General features: G+C 43.7%; 1 protein-coding gene across 1 annotated transcript; it reads left to right on the top strand.

Moving 5' to 3' along the window:
* The first annotated feature begins 10,079 nt into the window (after nucleotides 1-10,079).
* GPR19 (G protein-coupled receptor 19) lies at nucleotides 10,080-25,386 on the top strand. Its single transcript, XM_003640430.6, has 4 exons — nucleotides 10,080-10,086; nucleotides 10,840-10,979; nucleotides 17,190-17,560; nucleotides 23,981-25,386. The coding sequence occupies exons 1-4, from the start codon at nucleotides 10,080-10,082 to the stop codon at nucleotides 25,245-25,247; spliced, it is 1,785 nt and encodes a 594-aa protein (XP_003640478.4). The 3' UTR covers nucleotides 25,248-25,386.
* The last annotated feature ends 302 nt before the right edge of the window (nucleotides 25,387-25,688 follow it).

The raw sequence follows: 25,688 nt of genomic DNA, 5'->3' as shown, positions 1-25,688 counted from the left end.
TATTTTTTAATAAAAAATGTTATATTGTACTGTTTTGTTTGCAAAATACTGCTTATTCCCTACTGAAAACAATAGTCAAACAGGAGGTGGGGATGGTTAGCCTGTACCCAGTATCAAGTATTTCTTCTTTAAGATGCCTATGTGTTTCATTCTCCAAGGCATTCTCAACACAAAACCATTCACCCATGACAAGTAACCAAAGGGTTGTAGGTAAAACCAAGCACAAGATCTGCTCCTAGCCCATCTCTGCTGTGTAAACTCAGTGCTGTCAGCCACCCAGGTTTGAGGCTACTGGCCAAGTATATGCCACAAGGCAGCACTTAGAGCGCTCTAGGAACTGAGTATATACTAATTTTTGGAGGGTAAGGAGGTTACAAAACCCATCTGGCTGCCAAATGATCTGTTTGCAGCTCCACAGGCACTGGCAGAGGTTGTGGCACATGGGTAAGGCATTTGCTTTCTCTTTGCCTTGGCCCTCTGTGTTCATGGCAAGCTTCCCTAGTACGCTAGGTTGCTGCTGCAAATGCTACCTTCGTTTGTCTTGAGAACTGGCAAGGAGAAAAGACACTTTTCCTAATGCCAGGGAGCTGTGGTAGTCTCTGCTGAACTGAGCTACCAAGGGCTCCTATGTGAGGCCTTCACCGGCCTATTCAGACTTTTCTTCTTATGTGAAGAGACGATGTCCACCAGCTACAACAGAAAGTGGCAGAATGCAGATAACCTTCTGGAGCCATGGGACTGAGGGGCTGTGCCCAGCCTGAGGAGAAATTTAAGTAAAGTTAGGTCTAACTAAGGTTCCTGACTGCAAACTCTAGAAACTTAAGTCACTCATTTAGATACAAACAGGATCACAGGAAATACTTTTTAATGCTTTACAAATAAATATTATTTTAACTACATTCATCCCTTTTTTTTTATTTTCCATGAATGTTGTATATTGGATGAACATACATTTCCCAGAAAGATTCATGTTAATCTCTCTGTTTGCAGAAAGTTAATTAACCATTGGTAAATGTGAGTATTCTTGGTGCAAATCTCAGAGCTACACTTGTATAAGCATGGAACAGAAATCTGTCATTGTCTAGTCCAAACAGCTCACATTTTGATTATCTAAATGCTCATAGGCTCGCTACAAATAAATGATTATTCACAAAAATTATGGTCAGAATGATTTCAAACAACAAACACATTCAAGACATCCAGGCAGGCTCACAAATAAGTTACAAACAGCAAAAAGGCTGAAGACTTCTATTCAATTACTTGTTGTTGATTATTCACACAGCTCTAATAACAGTCCCCTGTCTCTATAAGCCTGCATCAGATGCAGTTCAAATTTGGGATGGTGGAGAAAGCTCCTGCTCTATCATTATGAAAACTCAGAGTTAAAACTCTTGCTATTTCTTTTCTACAAAAAAAAAAAAAAAAAAAAAAAAAGGATGGGGATGGAATTTTCTTCACAGGGATTAGTTTGGAGTTGCTTCATTTCAGTGGAATGCAGTTATTTTCACTATGGTTTTGCAGAGAAACGAGTGGCATTGTTAACCTCAAAGGAAAAGAACAAAATACATGTAAACCCATTTTTTTTCATCCTGTGTTTTTTTTCTAATGGAAACAACAACAGTTTCGCAGCTAAGGTTGCTTGGAAGATCTAAACAGTAATTATTGCTCAGTATATTGATCAAGTGCTTGCTGTACAGTACATGATAAAAGGCTCTCAAACATTTATAGATTTCAGCTTCCATTTCTTAGAGGTGGTATTCACCTCCCAGCTACTCTCCATTCCCTTGCGCCTGTCATGAAATCTTCCTACAGCGCAGGCAGCTGTCATGCACACCATGAACATGCTTCAAGCCAAGGCAGTAGGCTCTGTCTTCCTAAATATGGAGCTGAGCCAGAGTCCTGACATCCCTAAGGATGCCCAGTTGGGCTGCTCTCTCTCCAGGCAGCCAAGGATGTTTATTACCCTGTTTCAAACCTATACTCTCCACCCCAGGCAGGCAGCAAGGCTAAAGAAACTACTTTGGGCTTGTGGTATGCCTTACTACTCACCTTGAAACATTCCTGTCTTTGTCCTAGAAAAGTTGCTCATACTTCCACACTTTCCCAGCAAACCAGATTGTTCTGAACACGTCTCCATGACTGTTGTGCAAGTCAGTCTGGGAGCTGGATGACCGTGCTACTCCAGCTCTGGACCCTGGGCACTCTTCAGCCAGCTCTTATGCCAAAGGAGTACAGCACCTGGAAGCACTTTGGAAGAACATTGTTCATCCCTCTTTCTTCTCAGCAGTCTCTCTGTATTCATTCCTTTTCTCATACAGCCAGAATCAGTGTGCCAACATTACATATTATTTGGGAAAAAAAATCATTGATGTTCATCATGTGCAGGAGGGAACATTCTGAAGTCATTTCTACCTGGGGGGGTGTCCTTACAGGCACATGATTGCTTAAAGATGAAAGCTTTGCCCTGTTCAATCAGCCCAGATCCATGCATGAGAAAGAGGTTTTCAGGCAGTTCCTTGGCTTTATTACTTCTCGTGCCTGCAAGAGAGAATAGCAGTAGATATTTCAGACCTTGAAATTGTGGGATGAGGGGTCAGGATAATGTTTTTCACAACATACGCCCCTCCCAAAAAATGGTTCTTTTCTACTTTTGCATTAAACACATTTTAGCTTAAAGACTCATCTCCCAAATAAGGAGTAGTTACAGGCAGTTCACCGTCCATCCTGTTCTTCTAGGCCTGACACATGAACTGCTTTGCTTAGCTATGAAACTGTGTAAAAAACAGGAAGTTTCCAACATAAAATCCTCAAGTTGACTTGAGAAGCACATATTTTCACACAATGACTGTCACAAATTAAAGTATTTTGGATGAAAGCTAAGAAATGTTAGCTTTTGACCAAAATTATTTTATGCGGAAAGCAGACATTTACTGAAAATATGCATTCAGATGAAAGCCTAAGTTTTCAACCAAAAAGTTAACAGTGAAACAGGCAGACACAGTAAATTCTCATCACAGAACAAATATCCTCCTTGTGTGTCAAGAGAGCTGTAGATACAATAAAATGACCTGCAAGCTCAGCAGCAAGAAGTTAATGTTTAACAGAGAGCTGCCATATAACAGAAACACATCTTTCCCTGGTCAACAGGCACCAGCTCGTCAGTGGAGAAGTCAATGCCAGGCAGCAAGATGTTTGATCAGTCTCTAAGTATGATAACTACACTGAATACCAAATAACAGCACAGTCAACCCTACATGGAGACATCTTCCATCTCTTCTTTTAGCCAGAAGAGCAGATACCACAGATATACCTGTATATACTATACCATGAATACTCCCATATCTTCAAACTCATAAATGTAAGAATAACCTGTTGTATATGCAGGGATCTTTCTTTCTCTCTCTCTCTCTCTCTCTCTCTTTTTTTTTTTTCCCTTCTCACTAGTGCTTTACTCCTTCATTGGTTACACATCATCTTTGTAACTGCACCCACCTGATCTCTGAGACTTCTATCTCTACATAACCTACATTCCCATGCTTCTCACGTCATGATTTCCCAAAGCACAATTATTTTCCTGCACTCATAAAAATGTCTGCTTTTCACCTCCCAAACACATTCTTATCTTCCCACATCCCATGAAAGAACTTGCAGTTACATCATTCCTTCTCTGTTTCCCTCTTCAACAATGAACAGATCTCCAGATTTCTACTTTTACAAAACAACCTATTTTCAGTATGAAAATCTTATGCCTAATCTTACTGGGAAATCCACCTGAGGTGTTGAGACCCACATTAGATCCTTTCTCTTCGTAAGTCAAGTATTGGTGCCCACAGTCTAAGGGCCTTCTGTATGGCAGAGTAAAACATGGTGAAGCCCAAAGGCACCATTGCCTGTAACAGAGACACTGCAGGACATGGAAGTTTCATAGAATCATAGAATCATAGAATCATAGAATGGCCTGGGTTGAAAAGGACCACAATGATCACCTAGTTTCAACCCCCCTGCCATGGGCAGGGTTGCCAACCACTAAACCAGACTGCCCAGAGTCACATCCAGCCTGGCCTTGAATGCCTCCAGGGATGGGGCATCCACAGCCTCTGTGGACAACCTGTTCCAGTGTGTCACCACCCTCTGAGTGAAAAACTTCCTCGTAATATCTAACCTCAACCTCTCCTGTCTCAGTTTAAAATCATTCCCCCTTGTCCTATCGCTATCCACTCTTGTAAACAGCTGTTCCCCCTCCTGTGTATGTGCTCCCTTCAAGTATTGGAAGGTCACAGTGAGGACCCCCAGAGCCTTCTCTTCTCCAAGCTAAACAAGCCCAGTTCCCTCAATCTTTCTTCATAGGAGAGGTGCTCCAGCCCTCTGATCATCTTTGTGGCCCTCCTCTGGACTTGTTCTCAGAGCTCCAAGTCTTTCTTGTACCGGGGGGCCTCAGGCCTGGATTCAGTACTCCAGATGTGGCCTCACAAGAGCTGAGTAGAGGGGGACAATCACCTCCCTCTCCCTGCTGGCCACTCCTCTTTTAATGCAGCCCAGGATACCATTGGCCTTCTGAGCTGCACGTGCACACTGCTGGCTCATGTCCAGCTTCTTGTCCACCACGACCCCCAAGTCCTTCTCCACAGGGCTGCTCTCAAGGGGTTCTTTACCCAGTCTGTATAAACACCTGGGACACCCTGCACTTTGCCTTATTGAACCTCATTAGGTTTACATGGGCTTACTTCTCCAGCCTGTCCAGGTCCCTCTGGATGACTTCCCTTCCTTCCAACATATCAACTGCACTGCTCAGCGTGGTGTCATCAACAAACTTGCTGAGGGTGCACTTGATGCCATCGTCTATGTCATTGATGAAGATGTTAAAGAGCACCGGTCCCAAGACCAACTTCTGAGGGACACCACTTGTGACCGGCCTCCACCATGACACAGAACTGTTGATCACAAAGTTTCTGTGACCTTTCTTACAGAGAACTCCTGCTGGTATACATAACCCTCATGTTCTGAAACACCAGCATACAGCTCCAGAAGATGCTATGATTTGTCATTGTTTTATAAAGGTGAGTTGCCCAGGTGGTGGATTTCTGTTATTTTTTGACAGGCTGTCCAATATCACTGGTCCTCAGCTGCAAACCTTCCAAGCTTCATGCTCACCAGCATGGCTCCATAGCCAGAAAGACAGGTTGTGAGCAGCCTCTTATCCCGTCCTGCTCCACAGGCAGACTGAGCACCTTTGTTTCCAGCCCTCCCTCATTCTGTTTGCAAAACATGCAAGCTCCTGTTTAAAAACCCAGATCTGGAAGTGTAATAGCAAATAACATTGCTCTGCCTACATATTTTGCCACTATAGTTACAAAGTACCAGAAAAAAAAAAAAAAAAAAAACAGTCTGTGAGAGACTTTTGCTGCAAGTATCTCTATCGATATCTTAAGAAAGAGGGAGTTGAGGCACAGAGGAATTAAGGGCTATAGTCAGACCACCTACTCCAGCATGTATAGGGGACATATTTCTGTGATCCCTAATACAAAAGACTGACAAATTATTTAGACCTTCTTCTCCCAGGGCTGCCAGACCTTGGCTCTCTGCAGCAAAGGAAAAGAAGTGGGGTTGTATTCAGCCCCCTTCTCTGGATAACCAGCTCAAATGTTGTGTCTATTTCCCCTGTCACCATATAAAAAAAAAACCTTGTCTCCTGACTGGAGAACAGGAACAGAGTGCCTTCCACTGCTGCTTTCAGCACAGTCCATTTCCAGACTCACTCAATGGGCACAGTTCCCTGCAGATATCACAGATAGCACAGGCAGGGCCAGGCGCAGAACCCCACCTGCCTCTGCCTCAATCTGTCACCACCATGGATGTGTCATCAGCAGAGAAGCTGCCTCAGGACTGGGCTGTGCTGACAAAATGATATCAATGAGCCCACTGTACATAGTTTCCTCCAATGTGGGTCAAAGCAGTACAGCAGGCAAAGTGGCTGTACCTACGCACATTCCGTTACTCGAAAGATAGTCACCATGTGTTTCATGGCTCATTTATTAAAAAAAAAAGGAGCATTTTTCCCTACCTGCATTTATCAGCTGTCTTTACGAGCAGGCATAGCTGTCATTTTTGCAGTTCAGTACAAAAAGGACAAGAACAGGGACCCTGAATGAATATGTCTGTCTCAGGGCATAACATCCCCATTCCTGCTGCAGTTAGACTGTTAGAATCATAGAGTCACAGAATCATAACTATAGGTTGGAGGGGACCTTAAAGATTACCTAGTTTGAACTCCCTACTGTGTGCAGGGCTGCCACCCACTTGATCGGGCTGAATGGAACCCCATCCAACCTGTCCTTGAACACCTCCAGGGATTGGGCATCCACAGCTTCCCTGGGCAGCCTGTGCCAGTGCCTCATCAACCTCTGAGTAAAGCATTTACCTCTAATACCTAATTTAATTCTCCGCTCTTTGAGTTTAAAACCATCCCCCTTTGTTCTATCACTATCAGACCATGTAAAAAGTCAGTCACTCTCATGGTTATAAACTACTCTCAAGTCAGATGTGAAACAGGTAACATGTGCCATAGCCCTGGGGACAATTGGTATGCGGTTATTATCAGCTTCATTTTACAGGTGGGCAAACCAAGGCCTACCAGATTAAGTGATCTGCCCAAGATTATGCTGCATCAGCTAAGTCAGAATTGGGTGAGTTTTTCTAAAATACATGGGGGACTTTACAAGGGTACTAAAAACACGAGGCCTCTATATTAATGCAGTGACGTAGACAAGGTATTTACCACATACAGCTCCGACACAGTTACGTTGGCTGTCTCTGCTAAAACAGCAGCTTTGCTGGAAGTGAATCTGTCTTAACCAGCCATAAAACTCCTTCCTGCAGCTTTGCACAGTGCAAGCACTATCAACATCAGAGAGGTTGCTCTGACTCACCAAGGAAAATCTCCCCAAACACTTCTCCCTGTCAGATTACTGCTCTTGCACTGCCTCCTCCACTGACTTATCTGCCAAATGTTTCCTCTGCATTTCACAAGGGATTTCTCCTCGCAGGATGCCTGAGAGACGGCCGGGAGGCTCCAGGAGCATGGACTGGAGCTCAATGACATCTACCGACGAAAGCGGGAAAAGCAAGGGGCGGGGGACGGAAGGAGGGAAGTCGGGACAGAAGGAGGCTGTGGGTTCTCCTCCTCGGAGACCTTCAGAGTCTACTTGAGCGTGATCCTGCTTGAGAAGGGGTTGGGCCAGATGGACCCACAGGTCCCTGCCAACATCAGCCAGCCAGCTGTTCTGTGAGGAAAGGAGGGAAAACAGTGGGAGGGAAGGAGGGAAGGATGAAGGGAGGAAGAGGTAGAACATTGCTAATTGGGCTAAGCAGAGAAAAAAATGAGGAAGGAGGCAATTCTCACCTCTGAGCTGATGAGCACCTCACATGTTCAGCTTCACAGGCTCAGAACTAATACACTCAAGAAAGACTGACATACTGACATGCATCCACAGCCTTCTGTACCCCTTTTGTAATCACAGGGCCTCCATACCTGTTCTCTTCCTCCTGCAGGCACATCTGGCACAGTCCCATCCCTTCACAACGCTGTCCCATGCTGGCTAAAAAAAAACAGCAAGGCACCATCACTGCAGTGGAACATCGTATCATTTGATAAGAACTTAAGAACTTCACATCAGATAAACGTTAAAAATCCCATCAAAAAACAGAATTGCTCCTGCAAGAACAGTTTTGCCCCTGCAAGGATTTCTCCTGACTCTTGGCTCCCCTTTTCCTACAAAGCCCTAATGCTAGGGGACATTCCAGGTAGTCAGGTGAGCAAAATCCTTCCCACTGTAAGAGCAGAGCAAGTCCTAGATCAGCTCATGAGACTGCATATATTCAAGTCTATGGGGCCGGATGACATACATCCTGGGGTCCCAAGGATGTGGTTGGCTAATGTGGTTGCCAAGGTACTCCCCATCATATTTGAAAAGTCTTGTCCAACAGGCAAAGTTGTGGGTGATTGGAAAAAGGGAAACACTACTCCCATTTTTAATAAAGGGAGAAAGGAAGACCTGGGATACTATAGGTTGGTGAGACTCACTTCTGACTTCCCTGTCTGGGAAGGTGATGGAGCAAAGAATCCTGGAAGATAAGTTAATCCACATACAAGATGAGGAGGTGATCCAAGACAGCCAGCCCAACTTCACCAAGGGCAGAACACTCCTGACCAATCTGGTGGCCTTCTATGATAGAATGATGGTAGACAGAGGGAAGGCAACAGATGTCTTCTACCTGGATTTGTTTCTAAACTGGGGAGAGATGAAGGCTGGACTAGTTGGTGGATAAACAGGTGGCTGGATGGGCACAGCCAGAGGTTTGTGGTCAATGGCTCTTTGGGGAGGTAGAGGTCGGTCATGAGTTGTGCCCCTCAGAGGTCCACATTGGGACTAGTGCTCTTCAATATCTTTATCAATGAAATAGACAGTGGAATTGAGTGTGCCCTCAGCAAGTTCACCAGTGACACCAAGCTGAGCAGTGCACTTGACACAGTAGAAGGATGAGATGCCATCCATCCATCCAGAGCGACCTGGGCAGGTTTGAAAAGTTTTGATTAAGAGCATTCTCAGCAAGTTTGCCAATAACACTAAGTTGAGTGGTACACTTGAAATAACAAAAGCAAGGAATGCCATCCAGAAGCCAAGCCTGAGAATTGGGCCTGCATGAACCTTGATGAGGTTCAACAGTGCCAAGTGCAAAGTGTCACACTTGGGTCAGGGTAATCCTAGATATGTATACAAACTGGGAGAAGAACTCACTAAGAGCAGCCCTGCAGAGAAGGACTTGTGGATTTTGGTGGATGAAAAGGTAGACATGAGCCAGCAATGTGCATTTGCAGCCCAGAAGGCCTATAGTATTCTGGGCTGCATCAAAAGAGGGGTGGCCAGCCGAACAATGGAAGTGGCTGTCCCCCTTTACTCTGCCCTCATGAGGCACCACCTGCAATACTGCACCTAGGCCTGGGGCCCCCAGCACAAAAAGGCTGTGGAGATATTGGAGCATGTTCAGAGGAGGGCCATGAAATTGAACAGAGGGATGGAGCATCTCTTCTATGAAGAAAGGTTGAAGGAGCTGGGCTTGCTGATTCTGGAGAAGAGAAGGCTCCAGGGATCTCATTGCGACCTTTAAGGACTTAAAGGGAGCTTATAAATGTAAGAGTGACTTTTTACATAGTCTGACAGTGATAAGAGAAAGGGGAATAGTTTAAAACAAAAAGAGGAGAGATTTTAATTAGATGTTGTCCTCTTTCACTCAGAGCATGGTGAGACCCTGGAATAAGTTGCCCAGATAAGTTGTAGATGCCCTATCCCTGTAAGTGTTCAAGGCCAGGCTGGATGGGACTGGCCACCCCACTTTCGGTGCAGCTCAGATACTGTTGGCCTTCAGGACTGCAAACACACACTACTGGCTTTCCATCCACCAGAATCCCCAAGTCCTTCTTTGCAGGGCTGCTCTCAGTCCATTCATCTTCCAGTTTCTACTGATGTTTGGGATTGCTCTGACTCAGGTACAACACTTTACACTCGGCCTTGCTGAACCTCATTAGGTTCACATGGACCCAGTTCTCAGGCTTGGCTACTGGATGTCTTTCCTTACTTTTGTTATTTCAAGTGTACCTCTCAGCTTAGTCCCATTGGCAAATTTGCTGAGAATGCACTCAGTCCCACTGCTAATAAATTTATTAAACAGTACTGATCCAAGTATGAATCCTTGATGGTCACCACCTGCCAATGATCCCCACCTGGGCCTTGAGCCATCGGTCACAACACCCTGAGTGCCACCATTCAGCCAAATCCTTATCCACTGAATAGTCCATCATTCAAATCCATATTTCTCCAATTTAGAGATAACTAAATGAATAATTAAATATCACAGATTAAAAAAAAAAAAAAGAAAAGAGAAAAGAAGAAGAAGAAAAAAAAAAAAAAACAGGATTGAGGGAAGCCTCAGAGATTGTGTAGGTACTGATGATTGTTCAGTCTTCTGCCTCTGTGTTGCCTGAATTCCCCACATACTCAAGGGACAAGTTCCTCCGAAGAACAATGGCGAGTAAGCAATTTGTCTTTTATCTTTACCTGGCCCTCTAGCTGGGGTTGCAGACTCAGGCACCTCGTTCGTTACCAGGCGAGGAGGCACCCATCACCACGGGCACGGATGGAGCCTGGCAGTCCCAATGCCGAGGGCTCTCCCCTGATCCTGCACGTCGGGTGCCGCACGAGGGCAGCATTGGTTTTCTCTTGGCTTCCCGTCTTTATTTCCTTCCATGAGCATCTCTCCTCGAAGGCTCTGCGCTTCGGTTGTGCCATAAAGCTCATCCGGCAGTAAGACTTTTTCCAAGCGTTACTGAATAGGTCTGAATAGGAATCTTATTTCACTTATACATAAGTTCGTATTTCAGATATGCACTTAGCTCCTCAGTTCGTATATCTAATGCCTACTTGTAAGGGTTCTCAGAGAACTTCATTCTCACATGGGGGCATTTTGAAAGAGTGCAAAAATATTATGGGTGGTGGTGTTTTGTTTGTTTTGTTGTTGCTGCTTCTTGTCTTTGTGTCACCAAGAGAGTCTAAGTGCATCCGTGCTGGATTTCTGGTGCACAAAGACAGCATATTTTTCCAGTTTATAAACCCATGGAGCTGAATTCACCAAGATGCAGAAGGCTAGGACAAGGAGCAGGTCCCTTTGAATCAAAGCCCCAAGTCAAAGCCCCAAAAACAAACTGATCCTAAGAAGTCAACAACAACAACCATCTCACAACACTGTATTCTGTGCCTTTTGGGGGTATATTTCTCTTTCTTGCAGTATTTCATGCATATGAGAGTTTTGCCTGTCATAACTATGGAATGTTGTTGGAGGGAATGGGAGCAGTGAATTCACTCTTGTACATCTCATTCTCTACCAAGGGCAAAGTAACAGCTGTCACTGTTAGAGCCAATGCTAAGGTCTGTAAGTTTTCCAGCTTATACTGCCTTCTGAAAGTGAATGTGAATCTGTCACAAGGATTCTTCTAAACTTTTTGCCCAACTTTCTGACACATCTCCAGCTACCTCTGCTAAGTTGAAATTTGTCAATAGGTTGTTTGGTTTGGTTTAAGACAGGCTCACTTCACCAGTTCTGAACTACATGAGCCCCCTAGACTAAGCTGTGATTCTCCTACTCACTGCTTATACAACAGAACATTTTTATCACTTCTCTGCCAAAAAAACACACACACAAATGGCTCAGCAGCAGGAAAGCAAAACTTCTCTTTTGCTCTGCCAAGTAGGAAACAGGTACCCAAAAAAAAAACAAAAAAGATCTCCGATTTAATCTCAGGGGGAAAAAAAAGTCATGTTCAAATTCAGGAGAATGTATCAGATTAAGATAATAATTTGTTATTCCATTTTCCCCGGTGCTTACATTAGCATCCTTGCACAGGAATCCCTTATTTGCATTGCTAGAAATCCTTTCTGCCCTAGTCCTGCTGACCTGACTTTGACAACGTTGAATGATTGGAAGCTGCCTCTGAGGAGAGGTACAGGATCGGTGTCCCTAGGGCAACGAGTAACACTTCAAAGTAGGTATAGACCTCACTGTTTCTTCTGAATGAGCACTTCAGCATTGGTCCTCCACCCATTTGAAATACATCCTTAAATTAAGAATGTCATGACGTGTCAGACACACAAATGTGATTCATCTCAGCTGAGCTTCATACATGCAGATCACATTAAATGTCAGCTATCCGAATTCACAATGCAGAATATTAACTTCAAGGCACAGTGAATTCTGCTTTGCATATAGTGCTTAGAGAGGAGACAAAGACATCTAGTTCAAATTAAGCCTTAATGAAGCAAAAACTGAGGCTTTCCCCAGCTTTTCTGAATGCAAATAAGACCAAGCCACCTTTTCCTTTGGGCAACTTACTATTTCCACACAAAATGGAGATAAGTTGTCCCCTAAGCTAGTTATCCCAGAATTTCAGTTTATCTTCAGGGTTTTGCTTAGATTTTACAGGGGTCTGAAGACAACCAAGCAGAACTACAGCTCTAGCTCAGCTGTGGGTCTGCTTGCTACTCTCTGAACCACTGTTGGGATTTAAACAGGAAGAAACATACAGAACCAAAACCCATGCTGTCCTTAAGGGGCACCATTAGAATAATAGAATCACAGAATCATTAAGATCAGAAAATACCTCCAGCATCCAACCATCCACCTACCACCAATATTTCTCCATTAAACCACGTTCCTTAGTACAGCATCTGAATGCTTCTTGAACACCTCTACCTCCCTGGGCAGCCTATTCCAGCGGCTGACCACTCTTCAGGAGAATAATTTTATTCTGTTATCCAACCCGAATCTCCCTTGTGCAAATTGAGGCTATTCCCTCTAGTCCTACCACCAGGTATGCAGGAGAAGAGGCTGACCTTGCCACAACCTCCTTTCAGGTAGTTGTAGAGAGGCTTAAGATCTCCCCTGAGCCTCCTTTTCACCAGACTAAACAATCCCAGTTCCCTCAGCCGCTCCTCATAAGATTTGTGCTCCAGACCCTTCGCCAGTTTCATTGCCCTTCTCTGAACATACTCCAGGGCCTCAATGTATTTCTCGTAGTGAAGGGCCCAAAACTGAACACAGTACTTGAGGTACATCCTCACCAGAGCAGAGTACAGGGGGATAATCGTCTCCCTAGTCCTGCTGGCAACACTATTTCTGATACAAGCCAGGATGCCATTGGCCTTCTTGGCTCTCTGGGCATGCTGCTGGCTCATGTTTAGCTGAGCATCGACGAACATCTTGAGGTCTGCTTCTTCCACACAGTCTTCCAGCCACTCTGCCCCAAGCTGGTAGAGTTGCCTGGGGTTGTCGTGGACAAAGTGCAGGACCCAGCACTTGGTCTTGTTGAACTTCATTCCATTGGCCTCAGCCCAGTGATCCAGCCTGTCCAGATCCCTCTGCAGGGACTTCCTACCCTCAGGCAGATTGACACTTTCTCCCAATCTGGCGTCATCTGCAAACTTACTGAGGCTGCACTCGATGCCCTCATTCAGGTCGTCAATAGAGATATTGAACAGGACAGGCCCCTGTTCCTGTTCACTATTCCCCCTGTCCCCCCCTGTTCACAGGCCCACTGTTGCCCCAGTACCGACCCCTGGGGAACATCATTCATGGCCTCTCTCCAGCTGCATTTCACTCCATTCACCACCATTCTCTGGGCTCGGCCCTCCAGCCAATTCTTTACCCAGAGAAGAGTGTATCTGTCCAAGCTACAGGCTGCCAGCTTTCCCAGGAGAATACTGTGGGAGACAGTGTCAAAGGCTCTGCTGAAGTCTAGGTGGACCGCGTCAACAGCCCTTCCCTCATCCACCAGAAGGGTCACTCAATCATAGAAGGAGATTAGGTTGGTCAACATGCCTTTAATGAACCTATACTGGCTGAGTCTGATCCTCCAGTTGTCCCACACATGCCGTGTGATCTCACTCAAGGTGATCTGTTCCATAACCTTCCCCAGCACTGAGGTCAGACTGTAGTTCCCCTGATCCTCCTTGTAGACACGAGTCACACTGGTGAGCCTCCAATCCTCTGGGACCTCTCTGCCTGACCAGGAACGCTGTTAAATGATGGAAAGCGGCTTGTCCATCACCTCCGCCAACTCCCTCAGCAACCTCAGGTAGATTCCATCTGGCTCCGTGGACTTGTGACAGTCCAGGTGGAGTAGTAGGTCTCTAACTGCTTTCACCTGAATTGTGAGAGGTTTGTTCTGCTCCCTATCCCAGACTCCTAGGCCAGGGGGTGGCATATCCCAAGGATAATTGATCTGGCTTTCAAAAGCAGATGTAAAGAAGGCATTGAGAACCTCAGCCTTTTCTTTAACCTCTGTGGTCACATTCCCCACCACATCCAGTAAAGGATGGAGATTCTCCTTAGCCCTCCTCTTAACGTTATATATACATATATTTGCTCCCTTTTACTACAGTGGCCAGGATAAATTCACACCATACCTAGAAGTCACAAGGGATCCTGTATGAATCACACCAAGTCATCAATCCACAGCTCAAACAAAACCAGGCAGAAACACTGGGTTTATGGAGACAGTGAATGTCACCCTCATGCACCAGAGCAGGTTCTAAAATCAAATTCAGCTCCAGGATATCCAGTGAATGTGTGAGGTTTAAATGGTATCAGGTTGGCAGTCACTTTGAATGTGCCTCAGAGGTTAAACCAAGGGACATGATTTAGTGATGGGAGTCAGTAGGTCAAGTTGATGTTTGGACTTGGCAAGCTTGAAGTCTCTTCCAACCATGAAAATTCAGTGATTCTGTAATGTACCCCAAAGTGCACAGCTGTGTCATCAACCAAGACAGCAAGTGAAGACTGACTTATTGTTGTGCAATTTTACTGCTGCACTCAGCTGCTGAGGATTAGTGACACTTGTGTGCTCAGCTCCAGAACCTAGTCCAATCAACCAAAACGAAAATGTTCAAGATGGACCAGAACTTGGGCCACTGAGTAAGTCAAAACTATTTGCCAACTATCTGATCCCAAAAATACAGATTTTGTGTGCACCACTTGAAGTACCTCAGGCATTAATGGCCTCAGTACACAGGAAGTACAAGATGCCATATATTTTAATTTGTATCTACTTCATATTTCCTTATATGGTTTATTATCCTACTTCCCCCACTCACTAAAACAAACCTTCTAGCACTGAGTCTATGGAGTGCCCTTTTGTCTCCACTCATTTGTCATTTGGAGGACCTGACAGCTCTGTCCCGGTTTGTCACTACATACGCTGACTTTAGTAAAATATTCTTTAACACCAGGAATGTGGCAGGTGTCAAAAAATTAATATGAAATTTACTTCTAGCTTAAGTGGAACAAATACACAGTTCAAAACAGATCCACACTGAGTAGAAATTTCTTTCCCCTGAAAAGGTTGTTCAAAAATAATCAACCACAGCTGTGGCTCTGGTAGCAACTAACTTCTGATTTGGAATAACCTAGGTAGTTCAGGACAAACTTATTTCAGAAAATGCTTAGTTCTTGTCAGAGAAGCAAATCTCCAAATAACAATGTCTGTTGTTTCAGTCTCTCTGAAAGTGCTGGATGAGGTGTACATCCTCATCTCTCTTACAGTTTACTTACACTGAAATTATGTACCTGGATATTATAAAGGCTTGAATAGTTCAGTAGCCAGTTGAGTAGATAATAAAAATTAAGATAGTGAGAAACTGGGATTGCCATGTCTCATTTCTTGGTTCTTATGTATATGTTACAAGAAAGCATACACACAGAAAAACTGTTAGGTTTTTATCCTTTCTTCCTATGTATTGTATATGTACCATTTCTAAAGTCTGTGTCCCTAAACCAGAGGAATAATTGAGTGAGTTAGTCCTTCAGTTTCTGTGTCCTCATGTGACAGTCCATCAATGCAGGTGTTCACTAAAAGTTTTCCTTCATCCTCCTTAACACTCAATGAAATCAAGTTGAAAGAGGGTATCTTTCTCTGATATGGAGAACAATGAGGGGGAAAACAGGAAAAAAAAAGAAAGGGAAAAAGAAAGGAAGAAAGAAAGGAAGAGGAAGAAAGAAAAAAAAGATGAAGAGAGGAAGAGAGAAAGAGAGGAAAGGAGGGAGGAGGGGAGGGAGGGAGAGAGGGAGGGAGCAAGGAAGGAAGGAAGGAAGGAAGGAAGGGAGGGAGGGAGGGAGGGAACTTCCTATGCTCCAGTTTATGGCCGTTTCCCCTTGTTCTGTGCCCAGAGACCGCTGAAAAGAGGTTGGCCATGTCCCTTTGTCTCCCATACTTAAGATATTTGTAAACATTAATAAGATACCCTCTCAGTCTTCTTTTCTCAAGGCTGAACAGACCCAGGTTACTCAGCCTTTCCTTACAGGGGAGATGCCCATGCCCTTTATCATCTTTGTGGCCCTCCACTGGACTCTTTCCAGGAGATTCCTGTCTTTTTTTATACTGGGAAGCCAAGAACTGGATACAGTACTCCAGGTGAGGCCTGAACAGGGCAGAATAGAGAGGGAGGATCACCTCCCTTGTCCTGCTGGCCACGCTCCTTTTAATACACTTCAGGATCTCACTGGACTTCTTGGCCACCAAGGCATATTGCTGACTCACTGATGACCTGTTGTCCACCAGAACCCCCAGGTCCTTCTCCACAGAGGAATCCCCCAGTCTGTACTGACACGTGGTTATTCCTTATAGTGCAAGACTCTATACTTGCTTTTGTTAGGAAGTTCCACACCAGTATGCAAAGGAACTTCATCACAGTGAGCATGATGGAGCACTGGACCAGGCTTCCCAGGGAGGTTGTGGAACCTCGTTCTCTGGAGATATTCAAGACCTGCCTGGATGCCTACCTGTGCAACCTGGTCTAGAGAGCCTGCTTTGCAGACAGTTGGATTCGATGATGTCTAGATGTCCCTTCCAACACCTACAATTCTGTGTTTCTGTGATTCTGTTATTCTTGCCCTTTTTGAAAACTGGAGTGACATTGGCTATCCTCCAATTTTCAGGTACCTCTCCTGTTCTCCAAGACCTGTTAAAGATGATAGATAGCAGTTCAGCAGTCACCTCTGCCAGCTCCCTCAGCACATGTGGATGCATCCCATCAGGGCCAATGGCTTTGTGCACACTGTTTCCACAGCACCCATTGGAAACTCACTTTTGACAGTTGAGGAGTATTGTCATTATTTTATATTTCTTAATAAAGCATATGTGGCAGAGAACATTAAAAAAAAAAAAAGGTGTCAATGTTATACTCCATATTGAGAAAAAAAAGATGTCTAATACCAAACGGGGAGCAGACACTGATTTTTCTGTCATTTTTTTTCTCCTAATTAGTCTCAGTATCTAAATGGTAATTAAAAAAAAAAAAAAAACGAAAAAAGAAGACAAAGAAGAAGAAAGAAAGAAAGAAAGAAAGAAAGGAAGGAAGAAAGAAAGAAAGAAAGAAAGAGAGAGAGAGAGAGAGAGAGAGAAAGAGAGAGAGAGAAAGAGAGAGAGAGAGAGAGAGAAAGATCATGCATTCCCAGAGGCAGCTAATTAAAACTTCTCTCCACCTCCCTCTACTTATCCATTATCCCTGTCTTTTTCAGGAGACACGGTCTCATGGCGACCATGGCGGAAGAAAAGCATCCTCTCCAGCAGCCGCCCCTCACCATAGCAACCGGGACGTCAGCGTCGACCGCCAGCCAACGCAGCCGGCAGAGCAGCGGGGAAGAACCGGAGCACCCAGCGGCCACCCCGTCGGGGCCACGGGGCAGGGGCGGGAGCCGTGCCTCTGTCCGCGGTGCTGACGGGAGCGGCCGCGACGGGGCGGGAGCGGCGGGAACATTACGAGTCAGCAGCCAGCCCTGTCGCACGTCATTTTTCGTTACAGAAGAGGGGCAGAATAACCCACCCCTCCTTCTACTGGATTTGCAAGTGGCCGGGCACAGATGTGAACATACTGCGTGTTTTCCAGTATGACTTCACTTGGGATTATAAAAGGAAGAAGGACGAGGCCAAGACTTCTGGGATTATGCTTTGGAACAGGTACATGTACCTATAGGTGCTGTGCTGAGCAATGTTGTGGCTAAACGGATAGCTATCTTTGTAAAGAAAGATGATCTTCTCCAGCAATTTACTTTATGTATATTTGCATGTGTGCTTTTAAAATCCTTGGGTTTTGGCAAGGAGAGCTTTATTCAGGGGCAAACACTCTGCAGGGCTTGAATGTTGAGGTGATTCTGCTGAAAGCGAAGGGGTGAGTAGAACTACTGCAGAATAAACATCTTCATTTTCTGCATAAATATATGCGCTGTATATCAATATTCAGTATGTTTATTTTTTAATTATGGCATTTATTTGTTCTCAAACAATTCCCTGACACTGACAGTCAGTCATGGGACCAGTCTGCCCATCTGTTATTCTCAGTCTCCAGATGCATTCACACAGCTCTTCTTTCCCCTTGAAATCACACTAATATAGCCACTTCTGTGTTTTTCTGCCATTAACTTTTAATGATCCCTTTTGAAAGAATTAAGTCCCTTCTTCCATTTGGGTGCTTAGGTACATCTACTTAGGAAAACACCACAGGCACAGTAATCTTTGCTTATCTGTAGCCAGCAGAGGCAAGAAGGCTACTCTGTTTTTGCTAATTCAGGCAGATACTCTCTAAAAATGCATAGTAATATTTTCTATGTATTCAGATGACTTCTAGCATGACAAGCAATATACTGGTTCACCAGAATTAAGGAGAATTTAAACTGCCTTCTGCTTTCAAAAGGCCATTTGTGTGTAGGAGGTAGGTTTCAGAGCCAGTTCTTTCTGTCAAGGATTTTCAACAGTGGTTCTTGAAGGGTTGTCAGTAAATGCACTGTTAATCACTTAAACAAGTGGCTTGATCTGCTGAAAAAATTGTACGCCAACCAAGAAGCAGCTACTCTTTGAGTGTATAATTATTGGGCTTTGGAATCTTGATTTGTAAATTTATTTGAAACATACTGAAATCAGGATGAGACACTAAGGGAAGAAATTTCTATACCTTTGATACATTTGGAGAGCTCTGCTCCTTAGCTCAGAGGGAGAGCTTGCAAACCCTCACACCACCACAGTACTCCTGTGAAGCCTCTGCTTACAAAGCTGTGCAGTGCAATTTTATCTGGGTCACATCACATAATTTCCACGTGATTTTTTTCTTTGGCAGTCCCACCAGGCATCTTCCCTCAGGTGTCCAGCAATTCAGTGTGACTCCCAGTCAGAGAAAAGTCAACCAGGCAATGCAGAATAAATCCCAACAGCCTCAAGCAGAGCCTACTTCCCCTCCCTACTTCAAACTCAGTCCTCTCAGAACCAAATCTTGAAGCAGCATTTGTGTTTCTGGGATTTATCCATTCCAGAATCTTCCATCACTCCCTACTTTCCCTTCAGTAGGCAGACAGAACAAGTCCTGCAGCTGGCAACCTGCCCATGTAGATATCTCCAGTGCAGGGACAGCTTCTTCCTCAGTGACTTAGTCCTCCCTGAGCTCAGCTCAGTTGGGGCATCCCTTCCAACAACTATTTCTGTACCAGGCATTTCCAACCTAACTGCAAGCTTCACATGGCCTCCAGATCCCTCCTGCTTCTTCAGCAAAGTCAGTATGAGAAGGCTATGAAAAGCTCTCACTAAGCCATATTCTCTGATAGAGGCCATAGAAGCATTCTCCTACTGCTCGTTTAGGTCTTCTTCTCTTATCCTATCATGTAAGTCTTCCTGGAATCATATTCAAATCTCTGGCAGCTCTGTCCCTGGCATTATTATTAGCCATCAGTGCCACCCTGCTCTTCAGCCCTACGCCTGGCACAAGTGATCTGTATCACGTGAGCTCTAGATCTGTCTTACTGGAGAAGACAGAGGGTCATAAAACAGACACACATATTCCAGACATGAATGTTTGGACCAGTGCATAAATACTGCAACCATATTCATTGCATGAGTGCTGAGAAAGCAACTTTTACAAACTTTAACGTCAAGAAATCATTCCTGTTTGAACTTTTTATGTAGAAGAAGAAAATACATATATTCTCCTAAGTAAATTGGCAATGTGAGCTGAGCTGCTGTCACCCTCACAAATGCTGCTGGCATGTTTTCCAGGCGGGGGAGAGAATGCTTGGTGGGGAGAGGGTGAGAATTTCCAGGAGATAGGCAGAAAAATCAGCCAGGCATGAGATTTGCCACAGCTCATCTGTCAACACCCACCATGAAAAACTAGTCCTGGAAGCAATGCGTTCCTCACATCAAGCACAAGTGCGTGCTGTACTTTGAACAGGGCCTGCTGTTGCCAAAAATGAGTGTAAGAGTGTGGGAGAGTATACCTATTTTTTTTTTTTTTTTTTTTTACCTCTGAATCAAGGAAGGGCAGATTCATTCCCCACCGAAGAGGGCAAAGAGGCCACAGAAGAACATTTCAAGCTCTTGTTGCACAACACCAGTAGGTGGAACCTGTTTTGAAAGCAGGGTTGGAAATTAGGTCAGTCCCCCTCCTCCTTGCTCCCACTTTTCCTGCCCCCACAATCACAGTGGGCAAAGATCTTGGTTCTGTCATTGTTTTTCAATCAGTATTCATCTAAAGTTTTGGCTACTAGTCACAGCAGTAGGAGAATGGAATAGAGCTTAGAGGTTTTTAAGACTCCTTTTGAGTAAGAAGAATTACACCTATAACAAGAGACCCAGAGTCTTTTGTTTGCCTTGGCGCTGTCTTTAACAGTCTCAGCCAATGTAGTTTGTAACTTGCACATGTTCTTCAACCCTGAATGTTTACCAGAATCATGAACCTCGAGGCCAGAACTCAGGCCCCACACTGCAGCTCTGCAGCCAGAGGAGTTGCTTCAGATGTGAAGTGACATCCAGAAGCAATATGTGGACCTAGTTCCTGGCCTGGTGAGTTGCTGCATGGCTCACCAGTTACTAAGCCCAGTCAGCCCCTTATTTTCCTCACACACACAGCAGAAAAATCTTGTTGAGATTCATCCTCATGCAGTAGCTGAAAACAACACACAGTATTTATATGTGATGGAAATAAAGAACGATTTCTGTTATTTGATTCCATCCATATTTCCTACTCTCTCACTCTGCAGTATAGGCCAGGCATCTGGATGCTGATATAAAATACAACAGTATGTGTCAGCTTACATCATCAGTTCAGTTCAGAAGCTTTTACTATACACCGGCAGGAGCCAGCCTACCCACACCTCCAGACACATGACCTTCAGATAGCGGTGTTGCTGAACCAGCAGAGGGCAGAGCCAGGGGTGCAGGCAGTGGCTTATAAAACATGGATACGAATGATATCTCAAAAGATGAATCTCAAAAGTCTTATTCTCCTGACAGAAGGACAGATGTTTTCTACCGCTGTGCATAGGAACAAAGAGATTAAGAATATACTGAACCTCAAGGGATTTCCAGGCTGTGCTCAGAAGAGCTGGTGGAGAATAGGGAAACCTTCATAACAAGAATAGGGTGAGGAGCTGAGAGCCTTTATGAACACTAGAGACAAGAACAGGCAGGGAATCTGCATGCTTTCAGAAGCATGTGCAGCCACATTCCTTCCCTGGAAGTACAAGCACTGAATGGCCTCAATATGCACGCAGTCATCCCTGTTCAGTAAGAGACAGTTACAGGTCAAAAGGCTCTGTGCTATTCTATAAAAGGATCATTGCACTGAGACCCAGCACACATAAAGTAGTTAATTTAAGGCAAGAGTGAATGTCACCTCCTAGCATCTTACACCCAGACAAAAGCATCCCATCCTGATTCAATTTACTCCTGCTTCTCACACTGATTAAACTCCTTTAGATGAAGCACTCCTCTTGCAGTTTGGCAGCTACTCCCAAGAAATTCATCAGTGAGGGAAGCTTATGGAGTAAAAGACCAACATAATGTCCTTCAGATAACATTCTGGGTCATTGCATGACCAGCATTTTGCAGTGATGATGCAGAGAACTAAAATATGTTGGATAAAAAAGCCACTTTGGTATTTATTTAGCCATCTTTTGATCCTGAAAAAACAGTGACTGGGAAAAAAATATTTATTCTTTTGATTAAGCACTAAAAAAAGCCATTTGTTGCATTCCTTTTTGAATCTTTTTAGGTTTTACTGCTCCAAATTGCAATGGAAATGACATTTCTAGACAGGACAGTAAACATGTAAACATGTAGTAACTATGCCATATAAGCTTTATACAACAGCAGAGAAGATGTGGCAGTGATTTTATGTCATTCTTGTGGCTCAGGTACTACTTCTCTAAGTAACAGATTTCTTTTGGAAAGTTAGCAATTTCCTTTACTATCACCTCAAGCGGATATCCCTGGAAATGGTGCATTTGGGCTTTCAAATTACAAATTAAGTCCATAAGATAGGACCTGCAGCACCGGGAAATCCCTCTGATGATTATGAAACTTTCCTTATACCCTATTGATTTCCATGTAAATGTACAAAGCCTTAGATTTTAAACAAAAACATAGGAAATCCTCATATCGATATTAAGAGGATTCGTGCTCTAAAATGTTTAGAACAAAAGAGTGAGAATTTTGGTATAGCTGCATCAATGCAGATTCTCAAATAGTAAAAGTGTAATTTAACTCAGATCAATATTGTTTTCATTTAAATGGAAAAACAAGCGAAAGTATTTTTAAAATAAAGAAAGATGTCATTAGGCCTTACGTATTTATCATATATAATTTTTACCTTTTGTATGTCCAATACCTGCTTATTGACAAAGAAAGCAGAGGGAGAATAAAGAGCTCAGTGCCATTTTCCCAGATTTGACACATTCAAGTTTGACAGTTCATTGACACTTAATTGCATTTCAGTGCATGAGAATTGCAGCTAGATATTTTTGAGTGACAGATAACTTTGCATGTCAAGAAGGGAAATTAAGGAAGAATACAGTGTTCTTTTCTATCTGGCTAATAGGCTGCACATGTATTATTCTATTCTATCATGCAATTTAGCAGGTTGTGCTGTCAGTGCATCCTGCCCCTCTGCCAAAGAAAGCACTTATTGCCCTGCAGACAGTTGGCAAAGGCAGGATATCTCCAGGAGAGCACTGGGTGGAGGGGGAGAAAGGGGTTGCTTCAGGAACCAGGATTCTTCTGCCAGGAAAAGCTACTAAGAAAACAGTTAGTTAAGGCAGGTAAGGATGAGGAGGAAGAAAATGCCAGTCTGGGCAGCATGAGAAGGGACGAGGTGCAGGGTACCTCCCGAAAGCTGAGGTGGACATTGTCCCTTCCAGATGGCTGACACCCACTTCTGGGTCTCCAGATGTTCAATCCTTGTATCCTCAACTGTTATTTTGAAAGGAGGGATTCACGTAGTTCCTGAAGCAAAACTGGCAGTTATCAGCCTTAGACTGCTTCAGCTAAACTTAATATGAGATGTTTGCAGTTCCCAGATCTTACTTGAACACAAAAGCTGCTCAGTAAGGCTAGTGCCTCTGGGAGCAGCGACTCACACACTGACCCACCTTTCAGTTCACAGCCAGCGGCCTGGAACGGTGCGAGGCTGGTGCTGTGAGGCCAAGACTTGGAGAAGAGACACAACAGGTTCCTGTCACAGCCTGGCTGCTCTGTGCAGAGTGGCTGCATCTATGCAGATGCGCCACGCTGATCCCAAACACACATCACATTTTCAAGGATGATAAATTTGTGCCTGCAGTATGGAGCTCACTGTACATCTAATCTGTCTGAGTGAAGCACACATTGTTTCGTTAAGATCAACTAATGAACACTGAGTCTAAATAGCTCAAGGAAAACATTTTCTCTAATCGCATCAAACAATTAGTACATCTTTTCCTCTTCCACTTCTGGCTACTTTTTTATTGTGTTCTTGAAGACTCGTCTGGTAGCTTTGTGCTTAGATAAAGTAATTGGTGCAAAGCCAGATATAGGCAGAGAAGAAACATCAGAAAAAACACTGAATAAAACCTCAGAAAGCAAATCTGGTGATCTGGATCACTTGAAAGCTCAAGGAAGATGGTGGCGGTTTTTGACTTGTTCATTTGGCTTCTGGGATGAACTGTTTCATTTTGCTAACAGATTTAATCCTGAGTTATCCTAATATCTGAGTTAGTATAAAGACTGTAGAGCTAAAGACTCACACCTTGTAACCACAGGAACAGATTTTCCATTTCTAATGAGAACAAGGTTTTGTAATTCACCATGATTGAAAGGACATTTTTTAGAGCATCAGCCTCAGGCAAGATGTCCCTATATGCACAGTCTGTAGTACAAAATATTCTTCCATTTAATCCTTGTGGGGCTTAAGACAATCGATAGGAAACATGGTGATAAATGCTATACTAAAAGATCTTGTAGTATATTTCCGACTATTACTCTGAAACCAATGTATTCAATTTAAAATTATTAATCATTGATTAAAGTAAGTTTTCACAAATACTTATTAGATATAACTTCTTGTCTTTGTTTATACAGAGCCCAAGCAGGAGACATGACTGTCATGCTTGACCATAGTACGGATAACAACGCCTCTTTTGTTCTCCCTACACTATTGCTCCTGCTGCAGAACAAAAGCTACCCCAAGACCTCCCTCCCTGCAGCTGACCATGAGATGACAGAGTCACCCCAGGAGCCCAGGCCAAGCAGGAACCGCACTGTCTTGCAGTATGAGCTGAAGCCAGGGGAAATTGTATCAGCCAGCATGGTTTTTGGAGTACTGTGGCTAATTTCCATCTTTGGAAACTCCCTTGTTTGCTTAGTGATCCACAGGAGCAGGAGGACACAATCAACCACCAACTATTTTGTTGTCTCCATGGCTTGTGCAGACCTTCTCATTAGTGTTGGAAGTGCACCATTTGTGCTGCTTCAGTTAACATCAGGCAGGTGGACACTGGGGAGTGTGATGTGCAAGCTGGTAAGGTATATTCAGTATTTCACTCCTGGAGTCCAGATATATGTGCTTCTCTCCATATGCATGGATCGATTCTACACTATTGTCTACCCTCTGAGCTTCAAGGTGTCAAGAGAGAAAGCTAAGAAAATGATTGTAGCAGCTTGGATCTTTGATCTTGCATTTATGTCACCAGTTTTCTTTTTCTATGGCTCCAGTGAGGAAGACCACTGCAACTTTTTTCTCCCAAATTCTTGGGAAGGAGCCATCTACAGTATTATCCATCTCTTGGTGGTGTTTTTTACCCCATCCATCCTCATTATCCTATTCTACCAAAAGGTTGTTAAGTACATTTGGAGAATAGGCACTGATGGCAGGACTGTTAGAAGAACAATGAATATTGTCCCAAGGACAAAAGTGAAAACAATCAAGATGTTTTTAATGTTAAATTTAGTGTTTCTCCTGTCCTGGCTCCCATTTTATGTGGTACAACTGTGGCACCCACAGGAAACAGACTATAGAGAAAGTTCCTTGGTTTTCATGGCTATCACATGGATCTCTTTCAGTTCTTCAGCTTCTAAGCCAACCCTGTACTCAGTGTATAATGCAAACTTCAGAAGAGGGATGAAAGAAACTTTTTGCATGTCCACCATGAAGTGCTACAGAAGCAATGCATACACCATCACCACCAGCTCAAGGATAGCAAAAAAAAATTATGTCGGGATCTCAGAAATCCCAGCACCAGCCAAAACTGTAACCAAAGACTCAATTTATTATTCATTTAACAGAGAAGCAAAGGAAAAAAAGCTCGCCTGGCCTATTCATTCAAATCCTCCAAATACATTTGTCTAACTGGCCTAATAGCTTTGAATGGTGATTATGTACCATCAGAACAAAGAACTTTATCTCCTTTTTGAACCAATGTAAATGTAAATGTTTTTACAACAACTTTTAGAGAGGGTGAAAAATATATATATTTTATTTTATTAAATGCATTGATTTTGATGTATCTAGTCTACATAATTCCAGCTACATTTTGCTTCTGTAAGTACTCTCCCTGAATCACAACCGTATTTGCTTTTTTACAAAAAAAACCCAAAGCTCTTACATCTTTTGTTTGTAGAGATAAAGGGGAGGAAAAAAATACCACTGCATTTCTAATCACTGTACATTGGCCACCATGTTTAAATACATAAATACACCCAAAGACATCTCTACAGCCTTTTGTTATGCCCTTAAGAATACTGTTGCACTAGGGTTTCCCTTCTTGTTCAGAACTCATGGCTAAGGTTT

The sequence above is a fragment of the Gallus gallus genome, chromosome 1, assembly GCF_016699485.2.
Source record: "Gallus gallus isolate bGalGal1 chromosome 1, bGalGal1.mat.broiler.GRCg7b, whole genome shotgun sequence".
Taxonomy (NCBI): Eukaryota; Metazoa; Chordata; class Aves; order Galliformes; family Phasianidae; genus Gallus; species Gallus gallus.
Note: the sequence above shows the minus strand (reverse complement) of the source record. Positions and strands in the feature narration are given on the sequence as shown.